The sequence below is a fragment of the Stegodyphus dumicola genome, chromosome 11 (assembly GCF_044657685.1).
Source record: "Stegodyphus dumicola isolate Sdum_Otavi_A_Nest chromosome 11, ASM4465768v1".
Lineage (NCBI taxonomy): Eukaryota > Metazoa > Arthropoda > Arachnida > Araneae > Eresidae > Stegodyphus > Stegodyphus dumicola.
In genome coordinates, this window is record NC_140778.1 from 86,772,371 (window position 1) to 86,798,204 (window position 25,834).

Genomic DNA, 25,834 nt, shown 5'->3' on the forward strand with positions numbered 1-25,834 from the left:
TGTGTAGTATTTAACAAAATTATCTGCATAAATGTACATATGTTTCCCGCATTCTGATAAAACAGCGGTACCTAGAGCCATTAACGTACGTTTCCACCCGAATATGGGCATCTGGAAGCCCGAATTTGGAATTTGTTTTATTATCTATTTCATATTTTGTAAAACTTTAACGAATTTTTTATTAACAAACTCGACGATTTTAAAACGAGCAATGGCAACGCTCTACGAATAAAAAAATTATCTCCAGCGCGTGAGACTGTGTATCGGGAATTCTAAAGATATGCTAAAGGTGTGCTAATTTTAAAATTATTTTGCTTTATTTTATGCTCTTTTTAAATTATCTTACTATATGGCTGTTGAACTGAATTTTATGGTTTAAATGCGAAGAACGTGATATTTAATAAATAAAGGCACCACACAAAACTTAAAAAAAAAAAAGTCTTTTTATACGTAGTGTAAAATCTGAAAGCTTTCAGACTTTTATATTTTTTATTGTTGATATGGTTTTATTTGTCGGCATTTCGGGCCCACTTCTGTAGGAATTCAGCGTTTTAAATTTTAAAAATCAAGTCCTGCCTCTAGCAGTTTTAGCGACTGAATGTTGCTTACTAATTTGATTTTCATTTTTAATTATTTGAGTCGGTTTTAACATTTTTCTGAAATCCTGTATAATCTCATGCAAACAAAACTAATTGTTACTTGTTCTAACCCGCCGAGAAAATTTTAAGATCTGAAACCTTAATTTCTAAATGAAATATATGTTATTGCGAGCATTTTTTACGATTACGATTTCATAAGATAACATGCAGAGAAAATTATCTGTCACGTATTTTAAAACAGCTGGATAATTTTAAGATCTGAAAATATTAATTTATAAGAGAAGTACACATTACGTATCACTTTTAATGGAAATAAACAACTTAGTGTAAAATAGTAAATACTATTACACAGCGTTTCTCAAACCTTTTTCAAGTGGGGAACACTTTTACAAATTAGAACATTCTGCGGACTATTTTATTTTTATTTCCTTCAAAAGCAGATTTTTAGCGTATGTTACTATCAGTATACTTATATTTTAAAATGTAATTAATTGAAATTCATTTAATGTTATGTATACTGGTATAAAGCAACTAAATTAATAGAAAAAATTTCGTAATCATTTTTTATAAATTCACGGCTGTTAGAGTTTGGATAATCTTTATATTCTTAACTTAAAGTTAAATAAATGTTGATACTCACAATAAATGAAACAGAGCAGCATGCCGATTCGTGCACAGATGTTTCATCCCTGAATGTATGCTGATAAGCTTAAGTTTGAGACTGACGCATACATTAGTTAGATTTCAGTATTCTTTTATTGAGTTTGAGTATATTTGAGGTAAGGAAAACTCTTTCTTCCACAGATACGTAGAAGTACAGTTTTTAAAGCGCAGTTTTAGAATTCAATGTATTCCGCGTTCACTGGCGAGAGATGAGCCTAGAACCCTGAGGCGATAGATGTGCCTAGAAATGATGGCGAGAAGCACCACAGTAATAGTGCTGAAAATTCTTTTTCTATTAATAACGTTTGAGTCGGAAGTTCACAGATATAGTAACCGATAATAAATATCATAAAATATTGGTTTTGTGAGAAAAAGTGATAAATGTTTGCCATGTTTGATTTCAAAATTCTGAGATTTTTTAGCTGTAATGTGGTAAACGCGGTTAGTTTGAATTTTACTTATGGTCTTGTTTGGAAACATAGGAGTACCACAAGCTCAGGCTTCGAGAATCATTTGTAGTCCTCTGACCACAATATGAGAAAGGCTACTTTAAAATAAAAGAAAACTATATTATATTGAACACAGATCATTATTCTGTGCATTCAAACATGCAGATAATCAAAATTAAATGGATGTAGGTTTAAACTTTTCTTAACATACATTTTACTTTTATTTAAGTTGTTTCTGTGATGTTGAGCACAGATATTGAACACAGATAATTATTCTGTATATTCAAACAATACATAATTATTCTGTGTATTCAAACACGCAGTTAACTCAAATTGAATGGATATAGGTTTAAACTTTTGTTAACATACATTTTCCTTTTAGGCAAGTTGGTTTTGTGAAGTTGAACATTACATTGGAGTTAGACATTTTCCTGAAGCTCCTTCTAAGCACAACCTTCTATGTCGTGAAGAAGGCACATGGTTCACAGTACTGAGGAATCCAGATTTTGCTAAAGGGAGGTGGGTTTTGTGTTCACTTTTTTATATTTTATTGTCTATATCTTTATTCTAGTGCACGAAATAAGGGGAAAATATATACCATTTTGTTTTCTGTAAAGGAAATGGAATTAAAATCAACAAATTCAAAAATAATAGGACATAATTTTTGTTTTGTCATTTTTGAATGTTGCGAGTTAATTACGGTAAGGAAAAAAATTGCATGGTACAATAAGTTAACACCAGACATATTCACTGATGCTAAATTCATTTCTTCTGAGATTTAGAATACGACAGTTTTCATATCTCAAACACGATTAAGACTGCTCACGCTCCATGATGTTTTAATGTATGGGCAAAATGGGTTCTGCCCGAAAGCCTCGCGACTGTAGGGGTTTGTAAGGCAGGGGCTACGGAACTCTACAAAAACTCGAGATCCCAAAATTCTGTTCAGACATCCAATATTACGCTATAGATTTAAGCATCATAAGGGCAGCTCACATGAATCTGATTTTGTTATTAAGCCTAATGTGACATGGCTTAGCTCTCAATGACGAAGGCTATATGCAGAGCAATGGGAACCGGACATTATTTAAATGAATAATACTCACTTGTTATTTCACGAAAAAAAAGGTATTATTGCGAAACAGTCTTCATAATTCAAGGCCGTTTGAAAGCATATTAATGAAAAATGATGTCAGACAGGTGATGTCCATTTGCTTGGATGCAAGATTCAAGCCTTTCTTAGAAAGCGGTATATGCGCAGTCCAGGATCTCACGATCAATTGCTGCTACCTCCTGCTATGATTGTCTCCTTCAGATCGCCCAGTGTGAGGGAATCGTGGGCATATACACGTGACTTCAGATATTCCTGGGGAGGGAAGTCGCAAGTGCTTAAATCTGGGGACCTTGTAGGCCACGGTATGTCGCCGAAACGTGAAATGACTCTTCCCAGGAACATGTAACGAACCACGTGCAGTGTACGGAGTTGCACCATCTTGTTGAAAATAAACACTTTGCATGTGTAGTCATCGTGGTCGCAAGAAAGTGTAATAATTTCATGTGGATGAAACGTTCGTGTTAACTGACACAGGGGCACCATGTTCATTTTAAAATAAATACTACGAACCTGTGATGCCGAAATCGCCAATCGCACACCACACTGTTTCACGCGGTGTGTGGAGAAGCTTTTCGTGGATGTTGCAAGGATTTTCCTCTATCCCAGTAACCAAAAGTTTGTTTGTTGACCTCTCCACTCAAGTGAAAATGAACGTCTCTCTCATTAAGATCATTGCATTTGCATGTTCTTCAAGTAGCATTTGGATTCGGAAGGCAAAGTTCCTTCGTTGCTGATAATATATCGCCTTAAGTTGCTGAATAATACACATCTTGTAAGAATCAAAGACCGAGTCTTACTTCAAAATTGTGAGCAATGATTTCCGACTTAACCTTAATTTACCTCCATGTTTTCGTGCAGACCGCTGAGGACTCCAAGCCAGTGCTTGTCTCAATGTTTTCTGGCGTTCTTGCAATCTTCTTAAGACACGGTAGCTTCTTCTTTACAATCATTCCCGTTGTCCTTAGATTTTTAACCCATTTGAGAATCATACTGAAGCTGGAAATAATATCGTGGTGTCCAAGCTTGAAATGAACACGAAAAAAGGCCATTGTGATGCTGTGACTGATTCCGCATTTGTAACAAACTTTTTATGTGCAAGCATATGGTGCTATGCGGTCAACATACTGACATGGTATGCTGTAGCGATGGTTACGATATCTGGTTCCAATTCCTGCACCCCTAGCTCCATTTCACAAACATCCTGTTCCTGTCGGTCGCCCTGTATATAGCACCTTATGGATTTAGCAAAACACAGATTGATGGTGATGATGATTATGATAAATGTCGATGTAACAACTTTTAGTTGATGCTTCTTAATGTCTAAAAGGTTTTACACCATGAGGAAAATCCGAAAACATTCTACATGCGTCTCTACATGTGTACAAAGTAAAAGAAGTACTGCAATCGCGAAAAATTTTGCATATCATATTTCAACGGAAATATCCATTTAAACCCTTCTTGAATCCATCTGAACGACTTTTTTCGTGATGTCTCTACGTATAAACACTCCCCGATGGCCGACGCCGGAAAACCGGAGAAGCTACTGGCTAGGATCTGTACTTAGGCAAGCTTGGCCACAGCGATGTATAATCAGTTTTCACAGGACTAGAACCTCCGTTCATTCGGAGGATGGTTCAGGCTCGGCAGGGACCATATGGTACTGTCTTGTTTGCCTTTTGACTGTTGTGTCGTAACATGGGTTAATTTGAGGCTTCCCATGGGGGATTGGTTCCATTCGGTCATTTGCTGGGGGACTGACTGAGCGGATAGATCACCACAACGAATATAATCGTTGTGGAGTGGAAGCGTTGCCCGGTTGCTAAGGTAATTTCGAACTTTTTATTGTCTGAGCGTTATCTTTCGTCCAATACTGTGTATAAGGCCCAGAGGGGAACGCGGGGCTGCGCTTGCTTGGGTAGTCCCCTAGAGATCAGACGATTTTTCCTGAAAGGTAATAATCAGAGTAGGAATTTGTCTCCTGTGTTCTGTTCTGTACATACAAACAGAATAAAGAATTCTTTTCCCAAGACAGATTGCAAAATGGAATAAATTGGATTCAAGAGGGATTTTTCATGATATCTGTATGTACGTACGTATACCTATGTACGTATACCTTGCAGCCAATGCTATTGGCACCAGTGGTGCGATTCGCACCAACATTAACCACGCATGCGCTTTGAGTAGGCGGATTCGGAAGGAATCCTAAGCACGCGAACTGTCAAGTCTGTTGTAGTGAGTCTCTCTCTCTCTCTTTTTTTTTTTTTTTTTTTTTTTTTTTTTTTTTTTTTTTTTAAGGCAGGTTACTACTTTGACGTAGTTTATCATTTTTTAAGCGTTAGCAACTTTCAAAAGATTAGAAAGGGAAATATGTTCCTTTTCTTATATATATAAAAAGAAGGAACACATTTCCTTTATTTATGTATATATAAAAAGGACAGATATTATATTCGCATAAACTATTCCAGCCGTTCGTTCTCCCGAACGGTTGAAATAGTTTAAATGACTGATTTGGGTAAAAGGGGGCTAAAAACTCATTTATATTTTTTGTACTTCTTAGAAAACATTTAGATTCAAATATGTGTTTTGCACAATCAAGATTTTTGTTCATTCCTCTTTGAAATCTTTCGTTTGAGAAAAAGTAATAAAACTTAGATAGAGTATGTCTGAGTAGAAAATTTAGACATGAAATAAGTTAAAAGCAATAAAATAAACTATTAAATTAACAATTAATCATACATAATACTGGTTATTAACAGTTTTGTATGCCTGTTTAATTTTTCTATGGAAATAGTCTTCATTTTCAGAACACAAAAAATATTTCCAAAGGACTTTGAAATAATAGTACAAACACATTAATAAATTAAATTTTAATAAATAATGGGATATAATTTAAAAGACAATAATTTAATGTAAGAGATTTAAATTCAGAAATTTGCACCCGCAAATGAATTATCAGATTTTATAAGGTTTTGTTTCATGAGTAACTTTGATTTTGAAATATGGCTTTTGAACTTATAAACATGTGTGGACACTGAAAACGTGATGCATATATATGAACATTATAATTTTCAATAAGTTTTATTATTATTGAATAATAAATTCTCGCAGTTCTATGCTATAAGACTAGGGTCTAAGTTTGCATAAAAGTTCCTATGTTAAATAAAAGAATTTAACTTTTTATGAATATGAACATAACTTTTTATGATGACCGCTACCGCCTCTCTTATGGCAAATCCACGTAAAATGCTTGTACCTGAGCTGATTGTGCGCATGCGCTAACGTAGGTGGTGCGAATAGCCTCAAAGGCTACTCGAACCGTCAGTGCGATTAGCTACTGCGATATCTTGCACACCTCAAAAACGATTAGGCATAGAAAGTTGAAATATTGCGTACGTGATTGCACCTCTCTTCTTTATTGCAATGGGCAATACAAAACATATATATGATTTTCGTTTGACGAAACGTGCTAACGGTATTAGCTAAATTCCAGTTTTGAGACGCTTTTCCCGTGATAAGTCGGGATTAAACCTCGAGTCGGGCTAATATACCATTTATTGCAATTCTGTGTACATTCTTTCTGTGTATTTGATATGCTTTAATTTTTTCTGTGCATCATTTAAAATTTTAAATTTTGATTTAAAATAAGTAAGATTTAAGACCAAGCCGAGTAAGGGGGTGGGTATATATATATGTATATACCCACCCCCTTACTCGGCTTAAAAGTACTTAGTCTTTGATTTCGCAATTGTTGGTAGTAGTCATATATTTCCAATTACAGAAGTGTCTTAAACGACGAAAATATATATGTTTTGGCAATGTCAAATTTAAAACAAAATTAATTTTGGGTAAATAACGAAATTTAACTTTTAATGCGATCTTTCAGTGCCTAAACTTATATTTGCGAAAGTTTTATACTCGTTATGAAAAAATAAAAATACAAGATATTTGACTCCGCACGACAAAAGTTGACGGGAAGATTTAATTTAAAAGTTGCAAATTTTCTTGTGGTTGCAAGGCAAGTTGTAACTCAAGTTGTCCTACAAGGCAAGTTGTAACTTGCCTTGAGGAATATGTTAATTAAGTTAGAATAAATCGAGGAAGTAAGTTTAGATAAAGAGCAGCAAAAAAATGTATGTATAATGTAATATGCCGTTACAAGGAAGTCATATGGTGGCCACCTCAGATTTTTCCTTTTAAATATATATTCTCAGAGACCATTTGCAGTGAAAACAAGAAACACTGTTATTCTTACAGTGAAGCAGCTGCTAACTGCTAACTTTGTTCATCAAAATGAAAATAAATCTTAAAAATTTTCTAACTTCTCAACTACAAATAGCGTAATGTAGTAAGCCAAAAGTAGTCGCCTGCATAACCGCATCACAGTTGTTTAAATGACGTCACTGTGTAGAGACATTAGGATTTTTGATGCTGAGAGACGTGAAAAATAAGCAGTGCCCTCGACGGGACTCGAATCTTGGACCTCTGAATATGCGCCGAGTGTGCTGACCATCACACTGCGAAGGTATGCTAAGAAGGCGAGAGAAATACCTTATATGCACCCTTTTTAAAGGGCGACTGGTGATTAGTGGTCACCAAATCCTGATGGTGGAGAATCATCATCCACCACCGTTTTTAGTTTGGGTGCCATTGTAGAGACATTAGATTATTTCGAAGCAGGAGACATGAAAAATGAGCAATGCCTTCTCCGGAACTCGAACCTCGGACCTCTGGAAGACGTTTCGAGTGTGCTTAACCATTACACCACAAAGGCATGCTAAGCTGGCGGAAGAAATGCCTTATAACTGATTCTTTTCGTTTCTAGTTACGCATGTTTTTAGCATAAGTATTATAAGGTATTTCTCCCACTTTCCTAGCGTCCTTCGTGGTGTAGTGGTTCTGCACGCTGGGCCGGTATTCCAGAGGTCCGTGGTTCGATTCCCGGTGAAGGCGATTGCATATTTTTAATCTTTTCTGCTTCCAATTAACCTAATGACTCTACAGTATAAAATTGAAAACTTTAAACTATTAAGCCGCGAGTATATGATAAAGTATATGATAGTCTGACATGTGATTGAATTTCGTATCGTTGCCCAGCTTGTACTTAAGACACTGGTACTGAGATTATAGTGATACTTAGATCATAGTGTTAACTCTATTGTAGACACATTTAAGCAATTAACTTTTCCAATAACCTTGTTTTAAACAAGATAGATGCACATCCTGCCCCACCTCCGCTGCCTCTTGTTTAAAAAAAGTTGCACATTCTTCTTTTCGTAACAATTCACCTGCTATAACTTGTTACCAATATTTTTATTTGTGTATTGTGAAAGAAAGTTTTGGCAATTTTGCCAAACAGTTGTTTTCCATACTTGTTATTGTTCGATAAGAATTTTATGAATGAACATTTAACTCACCCTTTTCCGTTAGGAATGCAGCTAAAAGACATCCTTCTTCTCCTGATGTTACCTTCCAGTACGTCAGAGAATCATTGGCTCCAAGAGTGGTTGTCGCTATAGAAACTACATCGCAGATGAATATTCAGGTTTTTATGTCTATTTTTTGTATTTATCATTTAAAAACACGCCTCCAGTAATGGCCATTTTTATAATCAGTTATAGACCCTTCGGATGAATATGTAAGATTATTATAATTTTGCATAACTAGTTAGTAATTTTATCATTTAGATGTTTATTGTCACTACTCCCTTCCGTTTCACCACCAGAATACAAATTTAATTTCAGAGTATTTAAGCAAAGGTTTTTGGACTCTAAGATAAAGTCTGTTTCTACGTATTGAGGCACATTACTAGGTTTCCCTAGCTCAGGTAAGATCGCAGTCTTGGGATTTACAGTATAATTGACGGCATTCAAATTGCTACTCCGGTGGCAAGTTTGAGCCAGCTTCGCGTTAAATCAATTGTGTAGCCTTTTGCTTCTAGTTTAAGTTTTTTAAATTTGAATTTGACTATTACTTTAAGTTACAAGTGATGGCTGAGCTTGTCAGGCACGAGTCCTGCTTTTATGTTAAAATTCTAACTTAACAGAAAGGTTAATTTGTAACCTTCCAAAGTCTTTGTCACAATCTTCAGACCAGCGATATTTTGCTCCAAGTCTGTTAGGAGTTTGGATATGAGTTTATACTATTAAAGAACACTAGACTGTATAAATTACTGAGATAAAAATTTGACATTAATTATTCTTTATTGATATCCAAATTTAAATGAAGTAATTTTTAATGCTGATGTTTTTACACGAATAATTCTTTTGTAAATTAAATTAAGCATTTTTCTTTTCGCCTCTGTTTAAATTAAATCTGTTTATATTAAACTGTTAAAATCTGTTTAAATTAAACAGATTTCTTTTCATCATTCTTTTGCTGTGGAGAGAAATAATTTTGCTTACCCATATTTTTATTTCCAAATAGTTTTTGTTATAATGGAAGGCAAGGAAATTCACATATCTCACGAATGCTTATTTTATTTGGATTAAAGGTTGTACCCAGTTGTTTAAAACGAAAGAAAGGAAAATTTCAAGAACTGCCTTCTCTCGCTTGCATTAGTTTCTAATATCACCTCGATGAAAATAACAATTCGAACTCAAATATGTTATCTAAGATTCTTTCAGCATATCTAAAATTTTTTCATCGCATCATATCTAAGATCCTTTCATCGAATAGGAATTTGATCCTTAAAACAGAAATTTGATCTAAGATCGATGCTTCGAAATATCTTTATTTCGATGAAGTATTGGTACGCCGCATTTGATTTTAGCTACAACAACAACAAAACAAAAAAAAAACTTTTAGGCAAATAGCCTTAGAGTGCTTTGCGATAATCAACTAAACCAAACCAAACCAGCTTGACTGGATATGCAAAATATAATAATGTATTACTGCTGTGTCTCTCTCTTCTTAGGTCTACACATTTACTTTATATTGTTGCGTTTTTCTCTTCCTGACAGCAGTTGTTACGTTATTTTCTTCCTTCGCATTTGTACGGGGTTCGTAGATTTGGAGTGAATAACGACGACACTGGATGAAGTATCGAAACACACCTTATTTAGACAATATTGTCAGGACAGCTCCAAAACACGTTTTACAGTCGTCGATGAACTACTATAAACACGCTGACATGATCAGCGACACAGCCTTCAGGTTATCAGGCTATCACGGTGGAGACAGCTTCACGGCAAAGCACTAAAGTACAGCTCTCGACTCTGCTTCGTCGTTCTCGGAGCTCCACGTACTCTCGAGACTCTCCACGCTACTACTCGCGATGCACTCGACGATACACAAGAGTATAGCTCTCGACTCAGCACAGTCTAAAACAAAACTCGGCGATGCACTAAAAGACTCTCTCGATTCACTCGACGAGCAACTCGGCGCTAGACTTCGAGACAATGACTGACTCTCAGGTCGCTAGACGAGGCACACACACACTCCCTCTCGATGAAGCACACACACACTAACTGACTGCGGACTAGCAGTGTTTATATAGCTTTCGGCTTGTGTTCGAGAACATTCTGGGCTAAACCGGTAAGAATTCGTTCTAGAAGGTTCTCCATCCGTCCATGGCATATCGCCAATTTTGTCGCCAAATGTCACCAAATGGGCGATTTCTTGCCAAATGTGGCAACCCTGCCTTCCCTTGCCATTTTATGGCAACCCTAAAACTGCTTTGCGGGGAAGCTATCTTACCGCGCCTATACATTTCGTAACAATATGTATGTATTTATATAAAAATTTTCAAACTTTTCTGCCAGAGGTAGGACGTATCCTAAATTTTCTTCAATCTGAATCTAAATTCTACACTGCTGTCGAATTCGTGTAGACTCATTTAGTTATTTTAAATCGGAGACATGAAAAATGAGCAATGCTCTCGCCGGGACTCGAACCTGAACCTCCCGGTAACCTGGACCTCCCGGACCTGGTGTAAGGGGACCGAGTGTGCTACCTTTACACCACGAAGACATAACTGGAAAGAGGGAGAAAATATCTTACATGTTTCATATATGAATATTACGGAGGGGAAAATATATTTTAATTAAAAGTTTTTAGCTTAGCAAAATTTAATCTCTCGTTAAATCACTCATTTAGGTAAAACAAATTTTAGAATACTGTTTATCATAATACATCAATAATTATTATGAAAACACAAACAAAAGAATTAAATGAAGCATAAAATGAAAAATTTTGAATCTTGGAATTTATATCTCAGTATATTTTGACACAAAATATGAGTAATAGTTCACGATTTTATATAATTTTTCAAACCCTACTAAATTATATCAAGTATGAAAATTAGAGGATTATTTCAAGAACTAACGCATGGACATTAAACATGGAACGCTAAATTCTGCCCAAAAAATTAATGGCGGAGATCTCAGCGGGGTCATGAATTAATATTAACGATCCAAACCAAATGAAATCGCAATAAATACTTATTCAGTGAATGAATGCTTCTAATGAATGTCAATAAAGCTAATATTTTCAAAGTTTTCCGTTGAAATGTTTGACTTTTTCTAACTCAAAATGGTTAGGATTTTGGTTTAGGTTACGGTCGAAAAATTCGAATGGGGATAAAAATGCATGAAAATTCGAGTTTTGGAATAATGTATCTTTTGGTATTTTAGACGCGAATGTTCTTTTTCGAGAAATTTCAGGATTCGAATGTGTTCTTTCTGTGCATTTCAAATTCAATCTTTAAGTTTGAAACTTGATAAAGTCCATTCCTTAATAATTATAATCTATACCTATGTCCAGTTTAGGTATTCACTAACAAAGAATGCCTTCTCTCGTTTCGTCTTATATGACCTACCTTACGGAAGTGAACTGACATTATACGTCTTCGAAAATGACAAGCCTAGCCTAATAACATCTTCAGTTCGTTTAGAGGACGAAGGATCCAGGTCCAGGTATCTTGAAGGACAACCTCTTCCTGAAAGTCCATCTCAAGATTCTGAACCTTGTAGCGAATGCCTGTTGGAATATATTCTCCAAGTAAGTTTGCTATTTCCAGTTATTTAAATTATAGCTGAACTACTAAAGCAAATCATTTCATTTTGCTTTCGACTAGACAGCTGTTCGCCATGTATTCGCATCATCGTGAATAGTAAAGACGATGGGGCATAAATACAATCTGCGGTGATTATGCCATCTGGGAACTGTTCTTTCTATAGAAACTAATCTTATACATGGAAATAAGTTGGGAAGTTAAAACTGTAGTGTAACTACCCTGAATTAAACCTACAAGTTACATATTCAACCGGTTCTGAATTATTGCAATGAAGTGTCTCTCTCTCGTAGACTGAAGACTTTTCATTGTCTGAAGTGTCTCGGCCTTGGAAAAAGTTTTGAAACTTCTTGATACTTTCCAAAACCAGGTGCTAAGCATGATCACTGGAAGAGTTAAGACTACTGCTGTGCTTGCTGTGCAAATTACTTTGTAGCCAAAGCCGGTAGTTAATTTAAGTCAGAAGGATGCAGCTATTCTTTTTAACAGACTAATTAGACTCCCAAATCTAAAGTAATCTAAGTAAAATAATCTAAAGGCTCAGAGGGACTTCATCCAATGCGTTCATGAGAACGCCCATTATAACGTTCTGGTACTCTTCTGTTATCGAGATCAGATTCAGAAATCCATGTGTGTATGGATGTATGGGTTCATGCATGCATGTATAAGTGCGTATATATATGTGTGTATACTCACACAACATATATATGCACATATACACACGTGCATACATACATACATCTTTGAATCCGGTCCCGATGACAGAAGAGTACCAATGTTATAATGATGTGCCCTATGAACTAGTATATTTTATGAGTCCATTCAGATACATGGTTCTCGATGTCAGATTGGACTTGGCTCTGAATGAGAGAAAACGTGACCTTAGTCCTATTGCTGTTGCCTCAGAAACTATTGGCACTCGTTTTCCTTTTGACGAGTGGCTTCACATCTAATCACATCTAATCTTCTGACGCGTGGCTTATTACTAATGGGTCTCTTTTGGATTTTATTTAGGATCTCAGTGCTGTTGTTTTTAGTTTCCTTTTTCCATTTTACCTACATGTTGACTCGTTTACCACTCACTTTGATAGAGAACTCGAAGCTATTTATATAACCTCGCTTGCTATTCGTCATTCCTCACTTGAGAAGGCTGTAATTTTTCAGATTTTCTGTTGTCCAGACTTTGACAAGCAGCCGGGAGAATGGGGGCTTCTGTAAGAGAGCTCCTGAAAGGGATTCAAGCAAAGGTTGCTATCTAATGGGTACTATTACATTGTGGTACCTATGGAAATGAGATAGCAGACCTTCTGGCGAAAAAGAGAAATAATATTCTGCAAACGTTTTACAGTAACCTTTCCCTCTAGTCTGCTAAAAGAAATAAATATAATTTTCAAGCAATCGTTTCATCACGTGGCTTCCCACATTGCTGATCGTAAGCCCTAAAATGTGCTTTGTAGTACTCACAGTGTCCCGGATTCACTTTATGCTGCCGCTGTAGCCGATTTTAGACTTTTGACCAGATGCGATTGTCTTAGTGCCTATTTGTTTCGTTTTAAACTGACTAATTCACCTGAATGTGTTCTGTGTGACTCCAGAAAAGTCATGACTGCTGCTTATCTGTATGTGTGTTCTGTACTAAATGATTTGGATCGTACTGTTAAAAAGTATTGGAAAGCTCATCCTCTAATGATCTGACGGTCAATGGCTTGGCATTTGCTTAACTATTTAACATTTTAACTAAGTGGTTTTCTATTAAGCTTTATGTAGACTTAAGAATCAACTACTTAATCTTAAATTTTCTTTTGCAGGTTTAAATAGTATAAATTTGGAGCTGCCTTTCTTAAGGAAAGTAAAATGACTGAATATTTTCAACAACTGTAATAAATGGATGTGTTAAGCTTTTTGATTATTTACTTATTTTTTATATGTCTTATATTCTGTTAAATAAGGAGCAATTATCTTCAGAATGTGTGAGACATGGAAGGATTTAAACGTCCTGCATAGTTTATGTTTCAACATAATTTTATTTCAGTCGAACGCAGAAGGCAACAATACCTCACCATCTCCTCATATTGTGATCTTAGTCACTACGCAAGAGTACCTAAATGCCTCCAGATATCCAGCACTCAAGCAGCAGTTGTTAGAGTCTGAAATCCAACTTCATGCTTTCCTATTTCCCAGCGTTAACGAAGAATACGAAAGCTATAAGATTCCTCTCTATAAACTGCTCTCAGAAACAGGAGGACAGCTGGTCGCTGTGCAAGAGGACATCCTTGGCAATTTATACAGAGGCTTCATAAATGCTGTACGAGGTTACAAGACACATGATTTGGTAAGTATGATAGACTTAATTTATTCTTATTAATGATTTAGATGCAGTTCAGATTTTCATGTCATCATATTTTCTATGCTGATCGATTTAAAAAAAAAATATGTTTGTAACATAATCTTTAAGGTTGCAGGAATTATTTTAATTTTCTAATAGTTATTTTTGATTTTGAAACTCTTTCCTTTGTTATGTTATTTCCCACCTACAATTCCCTACTAGAATGAGTTTTCAGTTTCGCGTTTTATGTAAATGAGGTAGAACCAGTATTTAAGGGGAAGTTCAGTCGCTTCCGCAGAAGAGCTCAGGAGTTCTCAGTAGAGCGTGTTCTGCCTTCTGGCCACCTTGATTCGTTAAACCTATCTTACTACGTTCGGCTATAGTCTTACGTGCCTGTTAATATTCGCCGGTGAGATTTACCTTAGGGCGAAATGGGTTAGCTATTTCTCTCCAGCTTCGACTAAGTTTTAGTTAGTTAGAATTAAATTAGTTTCTAATTTTCTAGCTTAAGTGGACGCTTTCCTGTTAGCCCGAGAGGAGTCGTCTATTATTATTGAGCAAAATTTTTTTTTTTTTTTTTAGTCCAAAGGGATTTGAATCCCGAAGGACTATTAGTTTCGTTTTGGCATTTTGCGTCGGACGGATAAAAGTCGGTTCACTTTTCAAACTGTTGCCATAAAATGTTAGAGTCCTGCATTATATTTGAAGAAATTAAATAATGAAAATCTGCGTAAATGTATGTATATTTCTCACATTGTCATAAAATAACGGTACATAGAGTCATCGAATTTTGAATAACGTAATCCTCCAACGAATATGAGCATGTAGAAGACCAAATTTAAAATTTGAAATTTGTTTTATGATCGATTTCCTATTTTTTAAAACTTTGACGAATTTTTGATTAACAAACTCAAGGATTTTAAAGCGAGCAGTGGCAACGTTGTGCAGAAAAAACATTTTTATCTCCAGCGCGTGAGTCTCTGTATCGGAAATTCTAAAGATATGCTCGTTTTAAAACTATTTTGCGATATTGCTGTTGCACTGGATCTTATGGTTTAAGTGCGAGGAACATGATATTTAATAAAGAAAGGTAACACACAAAATGTTAAAAACGCCCCTTTGGACGTAATTTAAAATCTGAAAGATTTCAGATTTTTTTTTTTTTTTTTTTTTTTTTTTTTCCTCTCTTCTTTGGGACACAAAATCTTATGTTCCAAATCAGCTGTTCAAAATACAGAGGCAAATAATAGGAAAAAATTCTATCATACTATTTCATCATTAATGAAGATATTAACGAAATTTTTACATTAATTTAATAAAGAAAGGCTTAATTGTTTACAATGCAGTTGTGCATTTACTTCTTACAAAAGTTTTTCAATAAGTATTTTCCTCTAGTAGCAATACTTTCACTTTTGCCGGGATACCAACTCATGAACTGAAAACAGTAAAACACTTCAAAAAGTGTTTTCTCCAAGGCATTAAATTAGTATCTGTGTTTAAGTCAGCAATTGAACATTTACAATCCAACGGTAGTATAGTTATTTTAAAATAACTTTAACATCCCCATCAACCTAAAGAAAACAAGTTTCGGGCATTGGTCCAATTAATTACGTAATGTTTTCTAATATTATTTAGGAGGATCTCGCTGACTGAGTTAAAGTTACTGCAATAACTTATTATAGTCTTTATATAGCAATTGTGCTTTTTGAGCAAAAATACACCTGCGTGATGCTGAAGGGTGTATTCAACAATAGGATATGAACCGAACCGGTAGAAATGTTCAGTAATTTTCAAAGACATCGAAAGAAATTTCTTAGAAATATTTATTATTTTCAATACACGGATTTTGTAACCTGGTAAAACAGAGTGTCTTGTCACCTGAGAAAAAAAATATTTGGTGCAACCCTCGTGCGAAAGTTATCCAATCAAATAAATACACACCTAAGTTTTAACTACGAAGGTTATGATAATCAATTTTTTTCATTTATATTTAAATATTACACGTGAATTTTTGGTCGTTATTCTCTTGCAATGGATTTCTGCAGCTTATTATTATGTGAGGTTTATCTATTTATTATTAACTAATAGTTCATTGAGTTAGCACTTTCCGATGACTCCTCTTTCACTCACGCTTTTCATGCCAGAATAAAATTGAGACAGCGAGCTTTTATTCAGATTAAGGTAGAAAAATGTGCTACTTATGCAAGAGTTTCGGAAGTTAGTGGCCCACCAGCGGTCGAACGGTAAAGACGCTGAACACTGGTAGTTCGGTCCGAGGTTGGAATCCCGCGAACGGGCTGGCTGCATGGGCGATTTCGTGGTTTTCCCCATGTGTAACGTGTATACGAGAATCCTCCACGAAGGCATCCCTCCCTTTAGGCAGATAGCCCTCGTGTGCTTTGCCATAATTGAATAATCCCTAATCCCCTTCGGAAGTTAGTTTTAGAGCGTGTTTGCCTATTCTAGGTTACGTTGTGCTGTGATTGTTGAGTGCGTCTAACCATTTAGCTTTGTTCACCGGTTCTTTACAAACCAGAGTATTGCCTGCGCGTTAAATTATCCTGTGAGCCGAACCCAAGTTGGGTAACTGTTAAGTTGTGTTCGAATAAAAGGGTTTTATACACCCTTCTTCTGACTTTTATTATGTTTTAGGCTAAAAGTTAATTCTTCAACAGTCTTTTTCTATTGTGTATGCTCAAGTCTATAGTGTGCTTGCAAGTCTATAGTGTATGCTTCCAAAAAGAATTAGACTTTATAATGCGTTTATTGTCACTTATTTCTTATTATATTGTTATATGGATTCTTTTTGTGAAACATATATTAAATTGAAATTTTTATTGGAAAGGAAATCATAAATGTGTCATTAAGTAATGAATCCAGGAATTCAAAGTAATGAATCCAGGAATTCAAAGTAATGAATCCAGGAATCCTTCAGCAATTGTCTTAAAAGGTCAATTTTCGCGTATCTTTTATCGTCTGTGTACATGTTATATGCTAGCAAAATGTACTATTTTCAAACTCATAAAAAATATTATAAATTTTTGTAAGTGAGAATTTTTTCTTAAGTTACTTTCGTGTATGAAATACGATTTCTAATTTTTTCAGTCCTCTACATGAGATGTTATAAACGTTTTGAATCAACAGCCTTCGCGCTTTTGGAATAAGATACTCTGCTGCTACAGCAAGTAGTAAGACTTAACATAATAATAAGTAGTAATAACATAATAATTAACATAATATTAATACTATAATAAGACCTAATAATAAGATTTAACCCTTTTAAATTCTGCTGGTGCAGCAGCAGCAGAATTTAAAAGGGTGCATACAAAAATCTCTGAAAAAGACCCGATCCGCATCTTGCTTATAAATTTAGTATACAATAATAAGTTCTGCTTGTCCTTTTGCTCTTAAGGTTAGAACTTTATTTTTATTTTTATTTATTTATTTTTATTTATTTATTTATTTATTTATTTATTTTTTCAGATTCTTCAAGAGTACTTACCAACAGAAGATGAAGAAGATCTGTCAGTACAGTTTTCTGTCGATGCTGCTTTATCACAAAGCCTCCAAATATCATTTTCTGGTCCCCACTTTGAAACAGCACCATTAGAATATGACAGGACTACGATCAGCGGTTCAGGAATCCAAAATATATTCCTCAAAAAGCAAGAGTTGGTGCCTGCTTGGATTTTTCATGTTCCATCGCCTCAGGTAAGTACAATGTTTGAAAAGCACATGAGGAGATAAAAATGCAATTCAAGGTAGATTATAAATTAGGAAAGGGGCATTTGAATCCTCGAATGTAAGGAATCTGGAAAATGATTCGAGATTCGAAAATTCGAATCTTAGTATTACTTCTACCATTTAAATTTTACAGACATTTAGGTTTAACGAAACTAAGAATCCTAAGAAACAATTATACCTTTGTCGGTATTCGAACTATGGATCTTCCAGCTGCTAACTATAACCCATACCCCTTCTACAACGACAGCGTGCTTGGGGGAAATCGGCCATTAATACTGTTGTTGTTGTTGCCAATGCTCACTTGTCTGACGTATAGTCAGCCCAAGCCCATGAAATTCCTCATGGCAAGGAGCGCAAGTTTACGCCTGCCGTTGGCAACAGCCTTGAGCACCTTACAGGCTACAGTGCGATTTAGCTCAATTCCAGCCTCCCTCCCCAAATTTTGATGGAGATCACCCCTGGGAGACGGGTCTGAGGGTCTCCTACCCTCCTCCCTTACCACAACCTCTCGAGAGGACCTTCTTCTCGCCGCATATTTAAAGTGCCCCCATGCTGCACGGACACTATACATTTACAAACATCCATGCCCTCTCCGGGATTCGATCTCGGATTAATACTGTTAATCTGCGAATGTAAAGAATTGTTGTATTCCTCTCTACATCTTTTGTGATTGTGAGTAGTTGTTTAAGTAGCATTTTAAGTAGCACATTCAGGTAACAAATAAATAGTCCATGGTTTGAAACTCAGCTTGGGCAGAGTTGACTTTTCCTGTTTCCATATCCGAAACATTCAATGGTCCTTACAAATTAAGAAGTATGTACTAAATGAATACAATTTGTACAGTTAAAAAGCATTTTTTCTTTAATTTCAATATAAAAAATTAAATCAGAATTGTATGTTTGATTTTAGGAATATATAAATGAAAATTAATTCTTTTATTTAATTTGATTTAACATAGAAATGGATTGCGTGTAGAGAAAAATAAAAAAGTAATTTAATGTTTTAATTTTATTAAGAAATATGCGCACCGAGCAATAATTTAATTGCATAACTGTTTTTTAAAAAGTATGATTGATGAAAAAATATAATTTACATATTTTTGGGTAGCTGTCAACAACTACAAAGAAAACAAATATCCGTCTTGTATGTATGTACACTTTAATCTGTAGTTATGTAAAATACAAAATCACCGTTAAATTTCCGAAATTCAGTTCTTTTATGTTTGTTTGTTAAGTCTTATTACTTGCTATCTTGAAAGTACTTCGTATGCTGAAGTTTTTTAGTATGAATAATTTTTGAGTAAGCACATAAGATGTGATCTTATCTAGACCATATATTTGATGTTCTTTTCAAAATTCCGTTATTATTGATCGTTCTCCTGTATATGCACTTTAATTTGTCTGTATGAAAAATACGAAATTAACATTAAACTGTTTTAACTAGCAAATAACTTAAATACAGTTATGTCTATTAAGTGTTATTATAAAATATAATAAGTCGTGAAATATAAATACTGAGGGCTGAAGTTTTTAAGTATGCAGATAAAATTTGAGTATGAAGAATTTTATTTTTGACTAAGCAGATAAGCTGCGATCTCATTTAGCCCATATATTTGATAAAAAAATACAAAATCACCATTAAACTGTTAATGGTGATTAACTTCTTAAACACAGTTCTTTCATGTCTATTAAGTTTTATAATTCACTATCGTAAAATATAATTACTTCTTATTCTGAAATTTTTCCAATTGCTCCTATTTGAACTAATTTTTCTGGGTTGAAATAGTGTTTTCAACGTTGGGAAAAACTTCCTATTGACTCAAAATCATCTAGAAACTCCTCATAACTTTCAGAGCTTACATGATTAGCATATTACATTGAAATGAAATTCATTTTATTTATTTATTCCTGTAAATCTATTAATATTTAATTTTTAACTATATCTTAAAAAGCCTGGAATATACACTATCTCGACGAGAAGAAAAAGAGATGCAATAAGTCCAGTATTGCTGACGGTAACTGGAAAAACGAATGAAGCAGAAGATCGGTTGGCTGTTAAAGTATGGACTGAAATCCTTACGGAAACCAAGGTATCATCGTTAAATGTTTAAATTAATTGCTTTATTTATTTTTCTTTCCTGGAACAGGAAAAAAGAATCCAATGATAAAAATGAAATAATTTTTGTGTTTTTCGTGCTGTCGCTGTTAGCTCTCCACATGTCTACTCCAGAATTTGATTATTTCGGAGAAATTACTTACGGGAGATATTTTCCTCCTTTGATGATAGGTAAAACATCGAAACGTTTGCATCTTGCAGATAAAACTTTTATAACAATTTATTCTGAAAAAATATTCTTCTATCAAAACAATCTTAAATTTTGCATCATAATGTTTTTATATTTAATCTCAATCTTAACTTTTATAGGATTTTTTCACTACACTAGACTCCGCTCAATGTGATTGTGGTTAATGTTATTACTCGGATATTTTTAATCGATTTGCCAATCTCGATTAAAAATTAAATTTTTTTAACTGAAATAAAGTTGCCAAATAAGTTCAAAATAATTTATAAAAATTGCCAAGTGTCAGAGAAATGTCGCCAAGTAGGAGATTATGGCTCCAAACAGCTTGGTTTCAAAGACAAATATGATTCACATTAACCTCGCCTAATGTACTAAATATATAACAACATTTTATTACTAATAGATGTTAATAAAATTTCTCTTATTCTGCATATGTTCAGCTTCCAGAATATATTTAATCTTCTATGGATAAAAATATGCAGTTTAATTCATAAGAATTCCATGCAATTTTGAAATCTAGAGAATTTATAGTATTTATAGCGTTTCTTGTGAGTATGTTTAAAAGACATCCATCAGACATTAAAAATTGTCATTAAAGAGAACGAATCGTTGTCACAGAAGAGTATCAAATCTTACAAGTATTGATTCTGTTTTTTAACTGATACAAGACAGTGATTCTTAAATAAATTTTGTAATGAAACCTTTTACGCTATGTTAAAGGCGTCCAAAGCACCTTTAAATATTTAGACACCTTTAAGTATTTTCATTCGAAGACATAAAAATAAGCATCTTTAACATAGCATAAAAGCACCTTTAAATATGCTCATTCGTAGACATAAAAAAGAGACGCAGTTTAGGCAAATAATATTTCCTCATTCAAAATAAAATGCTCTAATATTGTGTAGTAGTGGTTATCTCAGTGTCTAAAGGAAGAAAGCCGTAAACTTCTTTCTAAAAGACACTATGCTATGTTTAAAGTCATCACGTACATTTTAATAGAAACATTCAGAATGCAAAAATAAACATTTAAGCACGTCTTTAGCCACAATGTCTATTTCATCTAAAGGTTACTTCACTCCAGTTATGGATGCGGATACAGATTATAAAAAGGCTTACATGGCTCCACAGCGGTCTTAATAAGAAAATTATGTCTGCAAGGTTATATGACTTTGATGAACTAGCAGCTGAAACACCGATAAAGGTGAAGACTATAAGGTAGAGGTGGAAAGACCATCGTCCTCCTGTACTGCACCCTTGTCAGTCAGATGGAAAGGTATGAGAGACAGGAGTCATGAGACACAGGAAAAGTCAGCAATTATCAGCATGGGTTAAGTACAGTTTGGTGTATTATCCATGACAGTGGTGTTTTAACAGTGGACTTCATTGAGTTTGCAACTGCACCGACATTATGTAAGAACACAGTACTCTGGAACTCGCCACTGCATCGCCAAGCAACAGATATACAGAAGCTCTATAGACAAATTAGCCTAATTGTACACTAGTGTGCAAAACTAAAGCAACTTTTCAGAGTTTGGCCGTAATTCCGCAAAAAATCAATTGGGACTTTTGAAATTCATAGTACAAAGGAACAACATAATACTTAAAGGATGAGGAAAATATAATAGAAAAAAATAATAATAATAATAAGTAGGACGCATACAGTACGGAAGAAATAGAAAAATGCTTTATTGGCAGAATGACGTTGCTACAAAAAACTCTTCGGTCAAGAGAGAGAACAACAAAAGATAGTAATGGATGTGACCTTACTTAATTGCAATGGTTGCGTTGCATAGCCTGTCGATACTCAATACCAGATTATTTAACAGTTCTTATGGTAAGAGTGCCTATTCTTCAATAAGCATCTAGTTCAGTTGTCTTGTGTTCTCCAGAAAGTACGATCGACACGATCGTATTTTCTCCCTAAAGAAGGGAAGAAGGCGTTCCCTACCAGCCGTCTGTCTAAAGAATCCTACATATGGTCAATAGGATTTAAGTCAGAGGAGCACGCTAGCCAATCCATTTTGTGGATATATTCGTATAACATCATGAGTCATGTGTTACCGTCCACTTTCATCCATAAAAATAAAGTCTGGACCAATGGTATCCTGGAAAAGACACACGTGGAGGAGTATAACGCCATCACACTAACGATCTTCGTAAGTGAACTTCTGTAAAAAATGTGGAGCTCCGTCCATCAGTTCAACATAGTACCTCCCCATATAACCACGCTTGGACCACCCCACGGTCTCTTTCCCTGACGTGTTAGGGAGATTAAAACGTTTCCTTACCCCTCCCATATCAAGTGGCCTCGAGAATTGTTTATTAGACTGAAACGACGCTCATCGGTTAACAGGACGTGACTCCATGATGATGTCTAGTTTTGTGTTCTTTACACTATTTAAACCATGCTGCAGATGGGCTGCTGTCAATCATATGCTGCTTTCAGGACGGCAGACGAATAGACTACTGAAGTCATCTAGACACAGTTAAACTGGGACGCCTATCGTCTGGTTGCCTTACGAAATTGCTGAGCAGTCTTCTCTGCTATCTATTGGGTTGAAACATAAGTAATGGCCGTTTTTTTTTAATTTGAAAACTTTTTTAACAAAACAAAAACAATAAATTAGTCAATAATATCCGAGTTTTGGGACTTTCTCCATGGACCCAAGATGTCGAACTATAGTCATTTGGCTACAACCCATTCGTTCGGCTAATTCTCAAGTTGTTTGAACGCGTCTTCGTGCAGAAGTTTAATCAAACGCTCTTCATCAACTTCTTTGGCCATCCGAAACGAGCAGCGCCTTCGAGGTCGAAATTTCCATTTTTAAATTTGGCAAGCCAATTTCTTGCAGTTCGTTCAGGCATGCATTGCACCTTCTCCATACACTTTACAAATCTCTCGGGCAGCTTCTGCAGCATTAGCGCCTCCATTAAACGCAAAAAGAAGAGGGTGTCGAAAATGCTTATTTTTGTCGACACTTCATTTTAATGACTTTACACTTCATTTTAATGATCTGAAAAATAACAAAAATTAGCTCAGACAAAAAAATCAAATACGCCATCCTGTAGAGGAAAAGATTCTCTTTCGAATAACACAAAACATTATGCCAATACTTTTTTTTATTTTTACCGCGTAATTTTAAGCACAGCATAAATGGCCATTACTTATGTTTCAACCCAATAGTTCCGATCTCGTTTCACCTGGAGGGCGACATATCGGTCATCAATTACAGTTATTTTCCTTAGCCGACCAACAGCAACTTTTCTTACAAGTGTACCTGTCCGTTTGGAAGGCATCGCAACTCGTGAAACAAAACTTTTATATAAGTTCCAAACTCTTGGGCGACAGACGTCAAACTACGCCCGTCCTCAGGCTTGCCGATCATTCTACACCTGCAAAAGGCCTCCCTTATTTTGTAGCTATACTGCAGGTACAAGCTCACTTTCATTTATAGAAGAATGTCTGGAAGTGTGCCTTCCTTTCTTAATTTCAAGTTACCTTGCATTGCGCGTATTGACTCTTCGCGTTTTGTGTGCCCTGACGTATCCTCTGACGTCATGGTACTGGTATTTATTTGCATATGCATCACTTTTCTCTCCCTTCATTGGTTCTTCCTTGTACTAATCGCAAGAGTCCTTTTTCAACAATTTCATGGTTGCATGTTGAAAAACAAAATTTGTTACTTAAGTTTTGCTCACTAATATGTAATACACGTATTCAGACAGAAGTACTTCAGGTTTCGTTGTCTTTCAAAATCCCATCGGTGGGTACAGAAGAAGTCAGCAGTTGTACCCTCTACCTAATTACTAATCTCTCAAGAAAGGAAAGGAAATAAGATTTTATTCTTAATTAAATTATATTAATTAAAATATGAGTGCTTTTTAACTAACTAATTAAATTCATAGTGGATTTAAATGCGAATAATTTAAAATTTGAAGTAATTTTAATTTAAAGTGATTTTCAATTTATTTGAGAAGCAGTAGACTAAGGGATACAAATTGAAAAAATATCCATTAGCTGGATGAAATTTTCGTAGAACTTTAAGTGCGAAGCTAAATTTTCGACTTCGCTGTGGTGATCCGGATGCCAAGTAGGATATCTACCATTAATTTTATAAATGTTTCCCTTGAGCCTCCTCTTTCTAGTTGACTGAACTACCAGTAAATCAGTGCTGAAAACAGTAATTTAGATCTGCAAGCAATGTGTTACACGTAGATCAATTATTTGAGCTGGATCTGCAGCAAATGCATTTTCAGAAGCTGCGGAAAGCAATTTTCAAAACAGAAAATAATTTGAGAAAAGCGAGAAGCAAATTTCAGAAAGCAACTTTCAAAACATTTGTGGCCTGCATTTTTGTCGTATTCAATAAGATCCTGATTAATACAGCCTTTTCCGTACCATAATACTCAGGTTAGTACCTGCCGTAAAGGCCACGTGGTCCAAATATTGCCTTCCACTACTGAAACGTATATATTTCAACTTTCAATAAATAATATACTGTTGCGTTCTACGGATTCGTGGATTTGGAGTAATTGATGACAACACTTGATGAAGAATCAAAACACAATTTATTAGCCGGTATTACACAGGAGAAATCCAAAGACACGTTTACAGTCTTCGCAAAACTACGATAAGCACGCTGAAACAACCAGAAACACAAGTCTTCAGGCTACAATTGTGAAGACATTTTCAGGCGCGATGCAGACTCCCTCTTGGGTACTCGATTTTCGCTATCCCAGTGTAAATACAATTAAAGATTTTCGAACACACGTTCCGCATGCAAAGCTTCCGACTCGATTCGGTCGCTCTCAAGCTAATCTCTGAGCTCAGAACACTACTACACTAACTGAATTCAAAATACTCTCCCTCCACATACAGGCAAGGTATATATAGCTTTTGACCTACCTTAGAAAACATTCTCGAGAAAACCGCTAAGAATGATCACGTTCCGTCTATGGCATATCGCCAATTTTGTCGCCAAATGGGGGGTTTCGAGCCAAATCTGGCAACCATAACCCCCTCCTTTTGCGAGGAAGCTGTCTTACCGCAGCTAGACATTTCATAACAGTGCGTTTCTTCTTTTTCGACTTCTTTTAACCTCAGTTTTTTTTTTTTTTTTTTTTTTTTTTTTTTTTTTTTAATGCAGATTGCTTTAGCTTCTAGGAAATGCTTCTATTTAGTACCGATTATTTTCACCGCTAGGAAACGAGGCTGTTTTATATTGATTACTTTATATATATGGTAAAAAAAAGGGAAAAAATATCCATTAAAATGATTTCTATTGAAGGTCCCCTTTACTAAGTAAGTAATATTCATAGTTTCTTTCATGATATGCAAATCTAATATACTAACCATTTAATGTTATTTTACACATGCTGTTATTTAATTCCAGCTTACTTAGTGAGTTCATAACTTCTGATACTGTTCAATGATTTATGTTTAGATTATTCCCCCACCAGTACTCATATTTGCAGAAATCAAACGAGGATCATATCCAGTAAGCGGAGCAAACGTCGTTGCTTATGTTCACCATCCACGAAACCAAACGATATCGGAATTTGCACTTATTGACGATGGTCTTGGAGGTAAACTTTATTAAAAAAAAAAAAAAAAAAAACACTAAACA

General features: G+C 35.1%; 1 protein-coding gene across 1 annotated transcript in view; it reads left to right on the forward strand.

The window, feature by feature from the left end:
- Positions 1–25,834, forward strand: part of LOC118198418 (calcium-activated chloride channel regulator 1-like) — a 77,068-nt gene that overhangs the window by 24,147 nt on the left and 27,087 nt on the right. The window contains exons 5-11 of the mRNA XM_035370085.2: positions 2,094–2,230; positions 8,253–8,367; positions 11,586–11,822; positions 13,868–14,167; positions 17,645–17,872; positions 19,857–19,994; positions 25,652–25,793. Coding sequence (XP_035225976.1) covers positions 2,094–2,230; positions 8,253–8,367; positions 11,586–11,822; positions 13,868–14,167; positions 17,645–17,872; positions 19,857–19,994; positions 25,652–25,793 — 1,297 coding nt within the window. The remainder of the gene's footprint in view (positions 1–2,093; positions 2,231–8,252; positions 8,368–11,585; positions 11,823–13,867; positions 14,168–17,644; positions 17,873–19,856; positions 19,995–25,651; positions 25,794–25,834) is intronic.